Below are 15,200 nucleotides of genomic sequence, written 5' to 3'. Positions count from 1 at the left end.
TCCAAGTCTTGTATACTGTTGCCCTTGTGTGAGAGTCACAGTTATGCTGGGTCTGACTGGGTGAAAAAGGATATAATTGGTATTTGAGATCCATCTGGACATAAACTAAATTGCATAAGTCAACTTGTTTAAAGGATGGTGGATTTCCTTCCTTAAAGGTTGCTGGTAAACCCAGTAGGGCTTCACAGTATTTGGATGGTTTTGTGATCAGTTTTTCTGAGCTATAGCTCCCCACCCCACCCCCCTAGATATATTTAATAAAATAAATTTAAAATGTGATTTTTTTGATTGTTGGTGGTTATGCAAATTACCCCACCACTGTGTTTGAAGGATGTATGGGGCATTTTATATTGCTTTACCAGGTAATATTAGTGAATGCTGAGGCCCTGTAGCAGTGGGAAATATGTTCCATCACAGCCCCACTGAAGTTTTGGATTCCAGCTTAGAATTTAAATTCAGTTCAAGAGACCAATTCATCTTGTATAACGATGAATCAATGTGATGATAATGTTTACAGAAATTAACATCTAAGAAGCTCTCAAATTGACTCCTTTTGTATTTCCAATGTTAGCAAGATGCTGGTTTAACACTCTCCTTCTGCTTCAGAGTTTTACTGCCAGGTGCCAGTTCAGCCAGCTTCCAAACCAGTGATGAAATGTGCATGTGTTTGTGTGGAGCTCTGCTTGTCCCTGAATTGATTGCATTATGGTACTTGGAGTAAACTTCTTTTTGCCAGCTTTCACCCTTATCCTCCAATAGTGCTTTTAAAAGGTGCCTTTGATTTAATGGTAGTAATAATGCAGCCATCAGCTGTACTGGGATATAATTTATTAAAATAGTTTGATTGCATTCAATAATCATGCCTGCACATTTCTATGAAATAGAATTGATTTTGTTTTAAAAAGCCATACAATTGAATTTCTAATTAATTGTAAGTTATATGATGTTTTAAATTAATAGCCACATTACAAACATTTACTTTCATCTTTATGAAGGATTAACCACAATGAACGACTAGAATTTTTGGGAGATGCAGTGGTTGAATTTTTAACGAGGTACGAGCTTAATGTCCATACATTTGTCTTAAGTTTGTAGTAGTTTTAATATTTAATATTGCTATCTATTTTTAATGAATGTATGTAGCACAAAGCAGTGGAAACTTAGTATACAGAATGTCATGACATGATGGGTTGGGATTTTGATGTCATGATCTTGCCCTATGGACAGGCAATCTCCAACACAGCCTTAGCTGGAGGAACGTGGTAGGAATGAGGAAGGGAAGGGAAGGGCAAATAGATCCAAGGGTCAATGGGAGTGAGTTCCGAAATCCAGCTGACTCTGAGCCACAGCCAGTGTTGTGTAGGGGACATCAAGGAAAATATGATCCTAACATTTACTACTGCTAGAATTTGTGCATTTTATTATTACACGTTTCTTATTTTCTTACGACACATATTGAGAGTCTGTGCCGGCTCTCTGAGCAGTCCCACCATTCTCAGTCTTCCACTTATTTCCCTGTAGCCTGTTTTCTCTCTCATACCCATCATCTCTCCCCAATTCTCCTGCCAACCACCTACACTTAGGGGTAATTTACAGCAGTCAATTAACCTACCCAAAAGTCTTTGGGATCTGGGCAGAAACTGGAGCATGCTGTCATGGGGAGGATGTAAAAACTCCACCTAGTTGTTACCTGAGGTCAGAATCAAACTCGGCTTGCTGGAGTTACGTGGCAGCAACACTACTTACTGTGCCACCCATGTGCATTTTCTACACATTGACTCCCAATATGATAGCACCTCATCCTTCCCTTTAAATCCCTCAAAGGCGTTAACCAGCACCTCCATCTCTTTAATTCCCTCCAGCACTATAACCCTCTGTGTTTCTTAGATTCTGTCCTGTTGTACATTTCCAGTTTTTATCACTTTACCATTGACTGCCATGCCTTTAGCTGTGGCCCTGAGATTTAGCATTCCCTCCCTAAACCTTGCAGACTCTTTACCCTTCTGTAAGACATTATTTAAAATCTACCCTTTTTTCCCTCAAGGTTACAGTCACCTAGTCTGCTAGGTAGCTTGGTCATATTTGATAATACTCCTGTGAAGCACTGTGGGATGTTTTCCTATGTTTTCTTAGATTTTAATGGGAAGTATTCGCAATTATGAAACATGTTTGTAAAATTGCTGTGGAAGTATTTCAGAAATGTTAATCATTGTTGAATTAATTAAGAACATTTATCATTGTGATATTCCATACAACACATTCAAAGGGGTAGATATTTATCCTCTGTTGCTGATGGTGAATGTGAAATATAGCAGTAGCTCTGTGCAATTGAATTTTGGGAGCAGAGTACAAGGGGCAGTTGCATTTAGTGCCAACAGCAGAGACAGCTTTACTACTGCCAAGTGTTTTGAATGGATTGAAATCAAGTGATAAAGGGATCTTTGTGAAGTTTTGCTGCTGCAGGAAACATTTTATCGATTGCATCCTGTTTACGTTTCCTTCCGTTTGCTTTCAGTGTCCATTTGTACTTTTTATTCCCGAATCTGGAGGAAGGTGGGTTAGCTACCTACCGCACTGCAATTGTGCAGAACCAACACCTTGCTATGTTGGCCAAGGTCAGTATTTTAATTTGCAGGAGGTTCAAAGTGATTTTATATTACTGCACAGTTCATTCTCCCCTAAAACTTTGTGCTTGTTTCTGCTAATGTGGAATAAGTAGGGAAAAGAAAAGCTTGAGCTCCTGATTGATTCAAAGTAGTCCTCCAGGCCAAGTGGGCCATTTTAACTAAATGGGAATCTTAAGAACATGAAGATAGTCACAGGAGTTGGCCTTGGGGCCTTGGTGCCTTGAGCCTTCTCACCATTCAGTGAGATCAGGACTGAACATTGGCATCAGCTCCCTTTTTCCACCTGAACCTTCGTATCCCTGGAAATGTATTGATCAGGATGATGAACGATTGTGAATGATGACCCATCAATGAATGATGTCCTAACGATCCCTTAACCTGTACCTAAATTAAAAATATGATCTAGCCATTGTTGTATCCCATGTTACAATTGTGGCTGCATTTTAGAAACACTTCATTGACTGTTAAATGCTTTGTGATGTTCTGAAAATGTGAAAGGAAGTAACGAAATTCATTGCTTTTGAAATCCATTTAATGGTTCTGGTGTGACCATTGCTGATGACCATGTGTTAACTATTATGAAGTTAGATATAAGGCAGTATGCCAGTCCCTTGCATTGTTTTATTGGTGTGGGCAGTATTTGGGTAGGTAAGGCATATTTTACTGCTTTCAAAAAAAAAAGACAATAATTCTTGGGAGGATGTAGGTTACACTAGGGAAGCCATATTTATAGCCCATCATTAAATGCTTTGTGGAAGTAGAATGCTGTCTTAAATTGCTGGTGATCTTTTACAATTGAATGGTCCATTTCAGAGGTCCAAAGGCCAGCCATTACATGCAAGGCTAGGTGCACATTTTGCTCTGAATGGGTAGCGCTATCGAATTCTCTTCCCTGGATAACTGAACTTTTCTGGCAGCCTAACAACTTTCTTCATTGTTCTCCAGAAATCAAGCACAAGTGATTGCATTTCTTTTGTATTCACAACTTGCTGTGATGTGATTTGACCTCATGACCTCTTGGGTTGCTAGTGCCATGCCAGAAATACTGCCAATTCTTAATGGATATGCTTTCAGAATAAATGTATTGATTTTGATTTTTGTTTCTTCTCGTAGAAGCTGGAATTGGATCGTTTTATGCTGTATGCCCATGGACCTGACCTCTGCAGAGAATCAGATCTACGTCATGCCATGGCTAATTGTTTTGAGGCCCTAATAGGTAATTTAGAAAGGGTTGTACCATTAAACAGAGCGATGTATGAACATTGAAGTTAGAGTTACAGCTTAGCCTAAAGAATTCAATTTCAACTCCATTATTTTTAGCGTCGTTGTTGTAGACGTGTTCCTTGCGTTATGAGATCAGATATCTCCTTTATTTCACAAGATTGCTATTAAATTTTACTTGATTTAGCAATGCAGGGAAGATTCACTACTTTTTCCCTTACCATACTCAATCCATCTAGGCCAGTAACAACCTTTGCCGTAAGGAAGCTGTGGTTAAAAAATGGAACAATAATGTTATAGCCTCATCTCTGAGCAACAGTGCATTAATAGCTGGCTCTGCAGTGATTCCCAGGATTGATGAATATACCGTTCGGTGTGGACACTTATGGGTTAGATTTTCATCAGCCTTGTAATAAAAACGGGATTACTGGAAACAATCAGCAGGTCAGGCAGCACCTGTGGAAAGAGAAACTTTCCACAGGTGCTGCCTAAAGAGTTAATGTTTCAGGTCAACAAGGAGTCTTCAAAATTACATGTTAACTACTACTCTTTATACAGTTGCTGCCTGACCTGCTGAGTGTTTCCAGTGTTTTCTGTTTTTATTTCAGATTTCCAGCATCTGCAGTTTTTTAAAATTTCATCCACCCTCTAAGTAAAGCTTGGCCTCTACTGGTCAAAAGGTTTATAGGATATGTATTCACAATTTTCCAATCACCATTTTTGGTTAGCCTAGAACTTTGCTATGGTTGAGGACTTCATTTATTGATTAAGGAGAACTTAGACAATTGAGTAAAGGTATTCATAATCATCCAACAAAACTGATATTTACCTGTATGATGGATATTATTGAGCACACTTGCTAACTTTAATGTATAAATGTAATAATTCAAAGACTTACCCCTTGGCTTCTGCTTATACTTCTTGGATTCCCACAATACCCAGAGTGTGAAAGCGGGTGGGATAGTTGTCCACAATGTGGCGTGTTGGCTACATTTCTTTTCTGCATAAGTCTTTAGATCTGCTGATTATCTCCCGTATGTACATTATCTGTTTAGCTTTATTGTGGGTCAGCCTAATGTGACACCAAGTACTTCTACTGGAGGGAGAAGCACCTACTAGGGGGTTGGAAATAATGCAAGAGGGTGACTCTACACAAAGTTAATGACTTTTGGCCAGAAAGAAGTTGGTGAGAACAATGTGTTTTAGTTCAGTTTTTCTTTTTAAGAAAGGGAAGTACTTGTATTTTAATATGAAAAAGAATAAAACCATTAGTGGTTATCTTTTCCACTTTTCATTGTTCATTCATCCTTAAGACCATCCTTAATTGCCCTCTGAACTGAGTAATTTCCTGGGTCACTTCAAAGGGCAGTTCTGATTTCAACCATTGTGATCAGTGGAGGTGGAGTTACATGAAGGGCTGATCTAGTAAGTGTGGTAAAGTTCCTTCCTTAAAGGACATCAGTGAACTAAGATTTTATAACAACCTGGTAGTTTCATGGTCATTATTACCAATACCAGTGTATTCCAGATTTAAATAATAAGTTGGATTTAAAGTTGCCAACTGCCACAGTAGGATTCAAGCACATGTCTCTGGTTCAGTAATCCAGCGAGAGAATAACTTAACCATTACACTGCTGTTGTCTTGATCTTTGCAAGAAACATCAAAGCACACTTTAAAGGGCGTAATCTGTGAGAAATAAACCCCACTGAGTCAATCGTTGGAGTGCGCTACTCATTGGTTGAAGCAGCTCAGGATGCTGCTCCTACCAATTTTCCTGTCGGAATTTAGGGAAATCTGATCGGCAAGACCCTTGGGTAAACTGGTGTAATCATGAGACTAAATTGAGTTTTGCTGTATTAGGTGAACTGTGCAAACCCTTATTGTGCAGAGCAAATTTGTAATGTTCATGCAGTTGACTGAAGTTATTTTGCATAGGTGTCAGATCTTGAGACCCTTTTCTCTCCTGCTGTCTCAAGACAAGGAGGTCAAAGCAGTAGCTTCTGACTCCTTTGCCCAATGTGTATGCATTTTAAGTGCATGTAGAAAGACTGCATTCATTTGCAAGCATTATCATCTATGCAAGAATCTGGAAGTGAAGTGTCATTCTCTGGGCTTTCATGTTGGTTGTATTTTATTGATCTTCTATGAAAGAGAGTTTTTGGGATTCTGTATATGACAGTAAAATGTATAGAAAAGGTGAATCTGGGATTATACTTCAGTGCGAACTTTGATGACAGAAGAGGCAGAATGCTTAAATGTGTGAAGTTCTTATTTCTACTTATTCTTTATTATTCATTTATTTGATATGGCTTTGCTGGCAAGACCAACATTTATTGTCCATCCTGTTGACTGCTCAGAAGGTGGTGATGAGCTGTCTGTGAAGCACTGTGATCTTTGTGGTGTAGGTGTTCCAGAGTGCTACTTGGACTTTCAGGATTTAAACCAAGCAATGATGAAGGGACAGTGATGTATTACCAAGCCGAGGTAGTGTGTGATTGGGTGGTAAATTCCCATGCGCCTGTTGCCCTTGTCCTCTATTGGATGTGGACATCACTGGCCCTTCCCCATCAGTAATACCCTAGAGAAGGTGAAGTGAGCTGTGACCTTCAATCACTGCAGTCCAGCTGGTGAAGTTACTGCCAGAGCGGGTACCTGCTTCGATATCATTAAACTATTGCAGACAGCAGTTAAGATTCTGGTGTATTTAGTTAAACATCCATCAGATAAAATATTCTTCCTCGTTATTTTTGTGTGATGATCTTCCGTCCTGACCTTTAGTACAGCCTTGTCTTTTTAACCACTTTGCCTCCAACATTTTCATCTTCAATTGAACCAATAAAGTTACTGTACCTTCTGAGGTTGGCAATTATTCTCGAGCAATGGTTTTGGCTTGATCATCCTTGTTCTTCTCTCCATCAACTTGTTATCCTCCCTCACACTGAGTTACATTTACAAAGCACTACTCTGCCTTTTCCATCTACATTGATATCCGGTTAAGCAACTGATTTTAAAAAATATTTATCCTTATTTTCAAATCTCCATGGTCTTGCTGCTCCCTGTGTCTGTAACATCTTTTGGCTCCATGTCCTTAAATGGAGTTACCTGCAGTCTTCCAATTTGGGTCTATTGATCATCCCCAAACTTAATTGCTGCCTGATTACATGACTTCAGCTGCCCACAGGCTCCGGGACTCCCTTACTAAACGCTCTGTATCACTTCCTGTTTTTCTTTCTCCTTGGTATTCCTTAGAGCATACCTTGTTAACAAACTTTTGATCATCTGCCCTCATCTACATTAGTGATTCAATATCTTTTTGTTTGTTAGCATTCTTGTGAGGTTCCCTGTTACACTTTCCCATATTAAAGGCATGAAATGAAATTGGAGGGATTTAAATGGCTGAAGAAAAGTTCATACAATCTTAATGCACAGTAAGAATTGTTAATGCCTTTGAGACTTCTGATATTTGTAGCTGATGCCATGTGCAGTGATTGGCTTGGAAACATCTTCACAGTGGGTAATATTAAATTCTTGCCATATTCAGAACTATTGCTGGAGGTTGATGTCTATCAAGAGGAAGGAAAATTAAATTGTATTTTTCTTTCCACGTTGCATTTCGCTGGCAGTGGGTTGCTTTTTGAATAGAACTTTCTGACACAGATCGCAAATTTGTCTTTTGCCATTTTGAGTGAATGAAGTCTGAAAATTATTTCAGTGCTAGGTTAGCAGGTGGAGTGGGCTGTCAGTTAATCCAACAACTGCAAACAAAGCTGTTTCAGGAGATAGTTTTTGGCAAGTGATTCAACTGATTAGACCACACATTTTTGGGTGAATCCTGCACCCTAGTGTATCTGATTGTGAGTATTTTTTTTCATTGCATAAATTAAGTTGTTAATTTATCAAGGAAGAAATTGAATTATATCAGCTGCTGTGCTTCTGTTCTTTTATATAGATTAATTATTGTAATTCTGAGGTGGTTAATCAGTTTGGAGCAGATATGACCATCTGCCTACTGGGATTTAGTTGGGTGTTCTAGTTTGTGTTTGATATTAATTTTGCAGGTGCCGTGTACTTGGAGGGTGGTCTAGAAGAAGGCAAGAACTTATTTGGTCGACTGCTGTTCAATGGCACGGTAATGTATGCAAAGCCCTTTGAACGGCGTCCTTGCTTGCTTTTAATAGCCTATTTTCTTAGAATCATTGTGCAAAGTTATAGTGCATTAATTGGCCCAGATGGTATTTTTGTGGTGCTTTATTTCCCAAGAGAAAACTAACAGTTATTTTTTGGACAGTTGGCTACCTATCTTAGCAAAAATTTGCTTTCAGGTAATCATTCTCAATTGCTTTTTGTTTAATAGTAGTCTTGATAAACAAATAGACAGTGTTTTAAAGTAGCACAATCTCTGCAATTAGTGGCTGCTACATTGCTAGTGTTGCTACAAATAGGTCTCTGCTTTAATCTCTGGCTCATGACCGGCAAATTGATGATGAGGTAAAAAGGAGAGACAATGAAAGCTGTAGAAAACTCCTGTGCAAGTGTAAGCTGAAGTTGTAGGTGTTAATTGATTCTCCGTTAATTCTGCTTAGCCCTGTATTTATTCATTTATGGGGCATGGGTTTCATTGGCAAGGCCAGCATCTATTACCCATCCCTAATTGCAAAGGTGGTGGTGAGTTTCTTTATTGAACAACTGATGGCTATCTGCCCACCACAGTGTAGAGTTGCAATATTTGGTGCGGTACCAGTAAAGTATGTTGATGTTAATGTGTACATGACATGCATTTTAAATAAAGATGTAGGTACAGTGGTCAGGAAAGACTGAAAAGTTCTGGGATAAGGGCAGCACGGTAGTGTAGCAGTTAGTGTAACGCTATTACAGCGCCAGCGACCCGAGTTCAATTCCAGCCACTGTCTGTAAGGAGTTTGTATGTTCTCCCCGAGTGTCTGTGTGGGTTTCCTCCAGGTGCTGCGGTTTCCTCCCACGTTCCAAAGACGTACGGGTTAGGAGCTGTGGGCATGCTATGTTGGTGCTGGAAGCGTGGCAACACTTGCGGGCTGCCCCCAGTATGCTCTACGCAAAGGTGCATTTAACTGTGTGTTTCGATGTACATGTGACTAATAAAGAAATCTTTTGATTTCTCACATCATGGTTGGGGAGAAGTTCATAGAGTTATAAAGCATGGAAACAGGCCCTTCCATCCAACTCATCCATGCCAATGAAGATGCCAATCGAAGCTCATCCAATTTGCCTACATTTGGCCCATATCCCTCTGAACTTTTCTTATCCATGTACCTGTGCAATGTTTTTTCAACATTGTAATGGTACCAGCCTCTTACACCTCCTCTGCAGCTCATTCCACATACCCACCACCTTCTTTGTGTAAAACGTGCCCCTCGGGTCTCCTTTAAATCTTTCCACACATCTTAAACCTATGCCCTCCAGTTTTAGACTCCCCTACCCTGGGACAAAGACTGTGACTGTCTAGCTTATCTATTCCTCTCATAATTTTATAAACTTCCATAAGGTCACTCCTCACCCTCCTTTGCTCCAGAGAAAACTCTCAACCTATCCAATCTCTCCTTAACACTCGATTCCTCCAGTCGAGGCAATATCCTTGTGAATCTTTTCTGCACCCTCTCTAGCTTAATTGCATCCTTCCTATAGCATGGCGACCAGAACTGCACACAATGCTTCACATGCTGTCAAAACAATGTTTTGTACAACTGGAACACGACGTCCCAACTCTGTACTCAATGCCACGGCCGATGAAGACAAGCATGCCGAAGCCTTTTTCACCATCCTGTCTACCTGTGTCGCCACTTCCAGGGAACTATATACTTGTTGAACAGAGAAACCTCGGGGTACAACAGTCCTCAGGGCACTGCTTTTCACTGTGTATGTCTTTTTCTGGTTTAACTTCACAAAATGCATCACTTTGCACTTGTGTGAGTTAAGTTTCATCTGCCATTCCCTTGTGCACTTTGCTGGTTGATCAATAACCCATTGTCACCTTAGACAACCTTCTCCACTGTTCACTATACCACCAATTTTGGTGACATCTGCAAACTTACTAATCATGCCAACTACATCCTTATCCAAATCATGAATATATATGACAAACAACAGGGCCCCCAGCATTGTTCCCTCTGGGACACCACTGGTCACAGGCCTCCAATATGAAAAACAACCCTCCATTACCACCCTCTGCCTCCTACCACCAACCCAATTTTGTATCCGGTTGACTAGATCACCCTGGATCCCATGTATTCAAACCTTCCAGCTCAGCCTACCATGGGGAACTTGTCAAAGACCTTGCTAAAGTTAATGTAGACAATGTCTCCTGCCCTGTACTCGTCAATCCTCTTGGGTATCTTTTCAAAAAAAAACTCAGTCAAATTTGTGGAGATATGATTTTTCTGTTGGAATTGGTTTATTATTGTCACTTGTACCAAGGTACAGTGAAAAACTTGTCTTGCATACCGTTCATACAGATCAATTCATTACACAGTGCATTGAGGTAGTACAAGGTAAAACAGTATAGAATGCAGAGTAAAATGTCACAGCTACAGAGAAAGTGCAGTGCCAGTAAGGTGCAAGGTCATAACGAGGTAGATTGTGAGGTAACGAGTCCATTTTATTGTACAGGCGTGCTGACTATCCCCAATCAGTCCTTGCCTTTCCAAATGCTGATAGATCCTGATTCCCAGAATCCCCTCTGACGTTAGGCTCACTGGCCTGAAGTTCCCTGGCTTGTCACAACATCAGCTATCCTCCAGTCAAGATTTTAGTACTTGTGTTCGAGTTTAAAATTAGGAGATCACAAATAGAAGGAAATCGCTGATAATTTTCCTGAGGAAATAGAGAGCAAATGCATCATCAGGGAATGGTGGAGAATGTGGAACATACGCTTATAGGGAGTAGTTGGAGTGAATAGCAGAGGTGTATTCAGGGGGAAGCTGAGTTAGTTCATGAAGGAGGAAAGAACAGGAGAATATGTTGATTGGCTTGGTGAGTGAGGCTTATATGGAGCTAAGCCTTAAGCTGAATAAGTTGACACAGTAGACCCTTTCAGTGTTCTAAATAGTTTGTAACCTCTGCAAATGGTTACTTGTCATTGTATGTTTCCTTCATTGCAATTTATTTTGCCTGGCATATTGACATTCCTGTAACAAACAGACTCTAGGTTAATTGGTTCTGATTTTATTTCACATTTTACTCTGCCTTTATTTTAACAGGAGTATTGAATTTTTAGGAATGGGTCAATGTTAAAAATGGTGGTGTAACCTTTTACATTGCAGTGTGTCTATTGAGCAATGTAAGTCTTTGCGATCCATCCCCAGAATAATGACAAGACCTCTTCTATCCCTCACAGGATCTACGAGATGTGTGGCTTAATTATCCACTTCATCCTTTGCAAGTAAGAGCCAGCCTCTATCATTCTTCACTTTGTAGCCTGTTTATTAGAATGGATACTTGACTTCTTCTTTAACTTCTAACTTCTTTTGTAAGGAATATTTACTGCCTAATCTTGAACCTGTATTTAATTTGTTATTCCATAAATATGAGTGAGTTTTTGTAAACTATACCAAAGAGTAACGTCTTTCAGAGGGGTGGGGAGAGGGTGTTGTGCAGATGTTGTCAATGCAGGGCCAATTTACTATTGTGTAAAATGTGAGTGATATCTCTTCAGGTTTGGCCTCCTGGAAGGATGAGCTGATGTGGTTAGTGTATGATTAGCATAAAGTGAAATCTATTGAATTTTCTAGTTAACATTCCTTGGAACTTACTGAAACTGATTTCTTTTGGAAATTACATTATATGTTATCTAATATATGTAATTTTTAAAAAATTACATATATGTTTGTACATTTACATTTTCATTTTTATTAAAGTTTTTGTTCTCCTTACTCCTGTTTTTAGCTTTTACATTTTTTCTCCTTTTACCTTTGCTTTTGAAATCTTGCCAAGGATTTGTCACTTTTGTTTTTTGCTGCCGCTTCCTTTTTTGCTCCCACTATGTGTGGGAGTTGCCAATTTTTGGTTGAGGCTTCAAACCTAGCTCTCTGGTAATAGATCCTTTGGGACTGCTTTGAAGAAAAGGACTATTCTTCCTGGTGTCCTGCGAAGATGTTCAAATTGGTTGCAGTGTTTCCTGTATTACGGCAGTGACTACACTTCCAAAGTACTTCATTGGCTTTAAAGCATTTTGAAACATTCTGAAAGGGGTGTGAAAGGTGTAAGAGAAAAACAAAAATGCAAAGTATTGGAGATAAATCAGCAGGCCAGGCAGCAGCTGCTGAGTGAAGAACAGGGTTAATATCTCAGAGAAGTAAAGGACTGCAGATGCTGGAATCTAGATGAAAAACACTGTGATGCTGGGGGAATTTAATATCTCAGGTCAATGGCCCTTCAAGGTTGACTCTGGGTTCATGATGACTGTGTTTGTCTTTCCACAGATGCTGTCTGACCTACTGAATATTTTCAGTACTTTGTTTTTATTTCACACCTTCAGCATCCACAGTTTTGTGCAGTTCAAAATTGTTTTACTGGCTGTGGATTGTAATAGCAGCTCTAAGTCCCTAAGTGGTGCTGTGCAGCAGCAAAACAAATACATAGTCTTCTTTCAGTTCACCCAGCACTGGTCACTGCTGGATAGTCCACTCAGTTAATGAAAAGTAACATTCCCTGGGGTTCAAAGGAGAATTTCCTGCAGGCCACCAACTAAAAGAGACTCATGAGCTAATGGGATTCTTTTATTGATTCCCCCAGTCAACAACAAAAGGCTCCTGATGCCATTCAGTCTAAGAAAAAGGGAAAAACAGTGGCTAGCTGTTCTAATAAGTGCATTGTGTAGTCCATCTTTTGGGCTTAAGAGTAGGATCTGCACAAGAATTGCACAAGCACGAAACAGTGAAAGGAAAGAGCTCTTGAATATTTTTTCTCTTTTTCTTATGAGTTGATGATTTTTCTTTCACCATCTGTTGGAAGAGTGCAGTGAATTCTTCATGGACTATTGCTCAGGGATAAAATACTCAGTTCCTGATGTTACTTCTGATAGTGTCACACAGTTAAAAGGCAAATGTGTTTCCAAAATTCCATAGGAATATCTTCATATCCTTTCTATGAATGCAGAAATGGGCATATCAGGTAAATCCTGCCCCTTCCCCTTCCTTTGCGTTATGCCAGTGACTCTTACGAAATTTTCCAGGAATTTTGTTGGTCGTTGGAGTGGCTGTGAGGTTGGAATTCCACATGTTTGCAGATCATAGGGGGTTGCTGATGCAGATGGCAGTCAGGTGAGGGAGTCTTTATTGTCAGGAGTGGTTGACCGATATTGAATTGGAGACTGATAACGTCATGAGAGGTAGGGTCTTTAGGTAATGAACCTAACTGGAATGAGTTGGAGGGGTTCCCAGGGGAAGCAGATGCCGATTCTTCTTCCCCTATCACCACTCTGTCAATCCACCGCCCCCCCCCCCCCCCCCCCCCAATCATTCTCAGAAGCCAAATTATGTAAACCATTTGGATACCAGAGTTCTCCTGACAATGGGACACGACCCCTGCTTTGTGAAAGGAGGAGACCTGGATCTATCCTCCAACAATAATCCAGCAGGATCAGCCTACTCAAATGAAAGGGTGATGTGATTGAAGTGTTGCTTTGGAAAGCAACTGATCTAGGGCAAGAAGCAACTGATTTGTGAGAGAAATTAGGAAATTTTGGAACACCCTCAGAAAGCTGAATGAATTTAATTGTGAAGTCAACTGGGATTGGGAACTTTAATTATTTTAACACTGGCATTGTTGGCTTGACCATTCACGGTTACTCCTGAAAACATGGTGGTGAGCTGTCTTCTTGACCCGACCCACCCCCCGTCTTGCAGGACTGGTGATGAAGGTACTGTCACAATGATTTGCAGTGAAGTCAGGTACAAGCAAGTCAGCCTCTGTTGCATTGAATGACGGAACTGGCACGATGGGCTGAATGACTGATTATGTCATGCAGGGTTGTTCTCTGTGCTTGGCTTTAGCTAGCAGCTCTGAGTCAGTCAACTGCAGCACAGTGCATGTTTGCAGTGTGCCAGCTCCCTGCCAGTGAAACTTCATCTTTGAAAGACAGCAGCCCTTGTGCCTATGCTCAGCAGCTCAGCAGTCAATCACCTGCATCATCTGTGCCAGAGTAAAAATGTTGCACTGTGGCCACTGAGGACTGTGCATTGATAATAATATTGCATTTAATTATTTATGTTTTATTTGTCCAAATTGACCTCATCTTTGTTACTCTGTCCCTAGCACAACATTTATCCCTTAGCATTCTCTGCTTAGATCATGAAGTTTTTTTTCACGATGTCTGTGAGGAATTTCTGAGCTGACCATTGTGGTCTGGCAAAATTAACATGCTCCAATCGCTTGCTGAGATCAATGAAATGTTTCTGGGTAATGAGTACATTCACGAATGTTAATACAACTCCTCTATGCACCTTGTATGCAGTAATCCCTCCAGGTGACTCTCTAGCCTTATTGATACCACTCCAAATAAGAAAAAAAACAAAAATCAATTGCAATTATACCAAAATGGGAGTAAAGGGTTTCAGAGATAATTGCAAATCTTTTGTTAATATTTAATTTTTGAATGAGGCCAACAACAAGATAAGTTTTGTGGTGCACCTCTTGTGCAGAGGTCATCTCAGATCTTACTTTAAAACTAGAAATGAATGTTTTGTATTTTACCCTTTCTCATGAAGATGCAAGTAATTGTCCAGAGTGGTATATTTTCCCATCTACTGTAGATTAGGGATAATCTGCAAAAATACTGCTGTTGGTTTATATTACTGCATAAGTAATTGTGCTCTGAATTTGTATTTCAAGTGCCCTCTCTTTTTCCTTCCAAACAATTTAGAACATGTGTACATCATACAGAATAATCACACAGGCAGATTGCAAAGATCTGAGGAAATCTCCTATTTGGCAAAATGTTTAGACTTTGCTGGCGTACTGTTTATTTGTTTCTGCTCAGTTTACCAAGAGCTTTGTCGCCTGTTCATGTAGTTTCTTCCACATCATTGAAATTAAAAGTTGAGGTTCCTTCCACGATGCTCTCCTGTTTCCTTCAGGAGAAGTGAAGTAAACTTTCATGATTGAAATAAAATAGCCAGTGATCTACAGGGTAGCGTTCAATACTAATGACCTGATAGATTGTCACCTGGGCATGTCACTTCCAGCAGAGATTGCTGCCACAGTTTAGTAGAGTCTATATGTTAGGAAGGAGATGTGAAGACTAATGAAAGGATGCAAAGCCGTTGAATGAGTGAGGATGTTGCCAGGGCTGACTGCTGTCACTGAGTTGCATGGAGCAC

The 15,200-nt window shown here is 40.0% G+C and overlaps 1 protein-coding gene across 3 annotated transcripts in view; it reads left to right on the top strand.

Annotated features, from left to right (window-relative positions):
* drosha (drosha ribonuclease III) overlaps window positions 1-15,200 on the top strand; it is a 106,618-nt gene that overhangs the window by 58,004 nt on the left and 33,414 nt on the right. For all 3 annotated transcript variants that reach the window (XM_052016701.1, XM_052016702.1, XM_052016703.1), the window contains exons 20-24: window positions 996-1,055; window positions 2,516-2,615; window positions 3,741-3,843; window positions 7,908-7,978; window positions 11,219-11,263. In XM_052016701.1, the coding sequence (XP_051872661.1) occupies window positions 996-1,055; window positions 2,516-2,615; window positions 3,741-3,843; window positions 7,908-7,978; window positions 11,219-11,263 (379 nt within the window). The remainder of the gene's footprint in view (window positions 1-995; window positions 1,056-2,515; window positions 2,616-3,740; window positions 3,844-7,907; window positions 7,979-11,218; window positions 11,264-15,200) is intronic.

The sequence above is a fragment of the Pristis pectinata genome, chromosome 5 (assembly GCF_009764475.1).
Source record: "Pristis pectinata isolate sPriPec2 chromosome 5, sPriPec2.1.pri, whole genome shotgun sequence".
Classification (NCBI taxonomy): Eukaryota; Metazoa; Chordata; class Chondrichthyes; order Rhinopristiformes; family Pristidae; genus Pristis; species Pristis pectinata.
The sequence above is the reverse complement of the archived record's forward strand: the minus strand, read 5'-3'. Positions and strand labels throughout refer to the sequence as shown.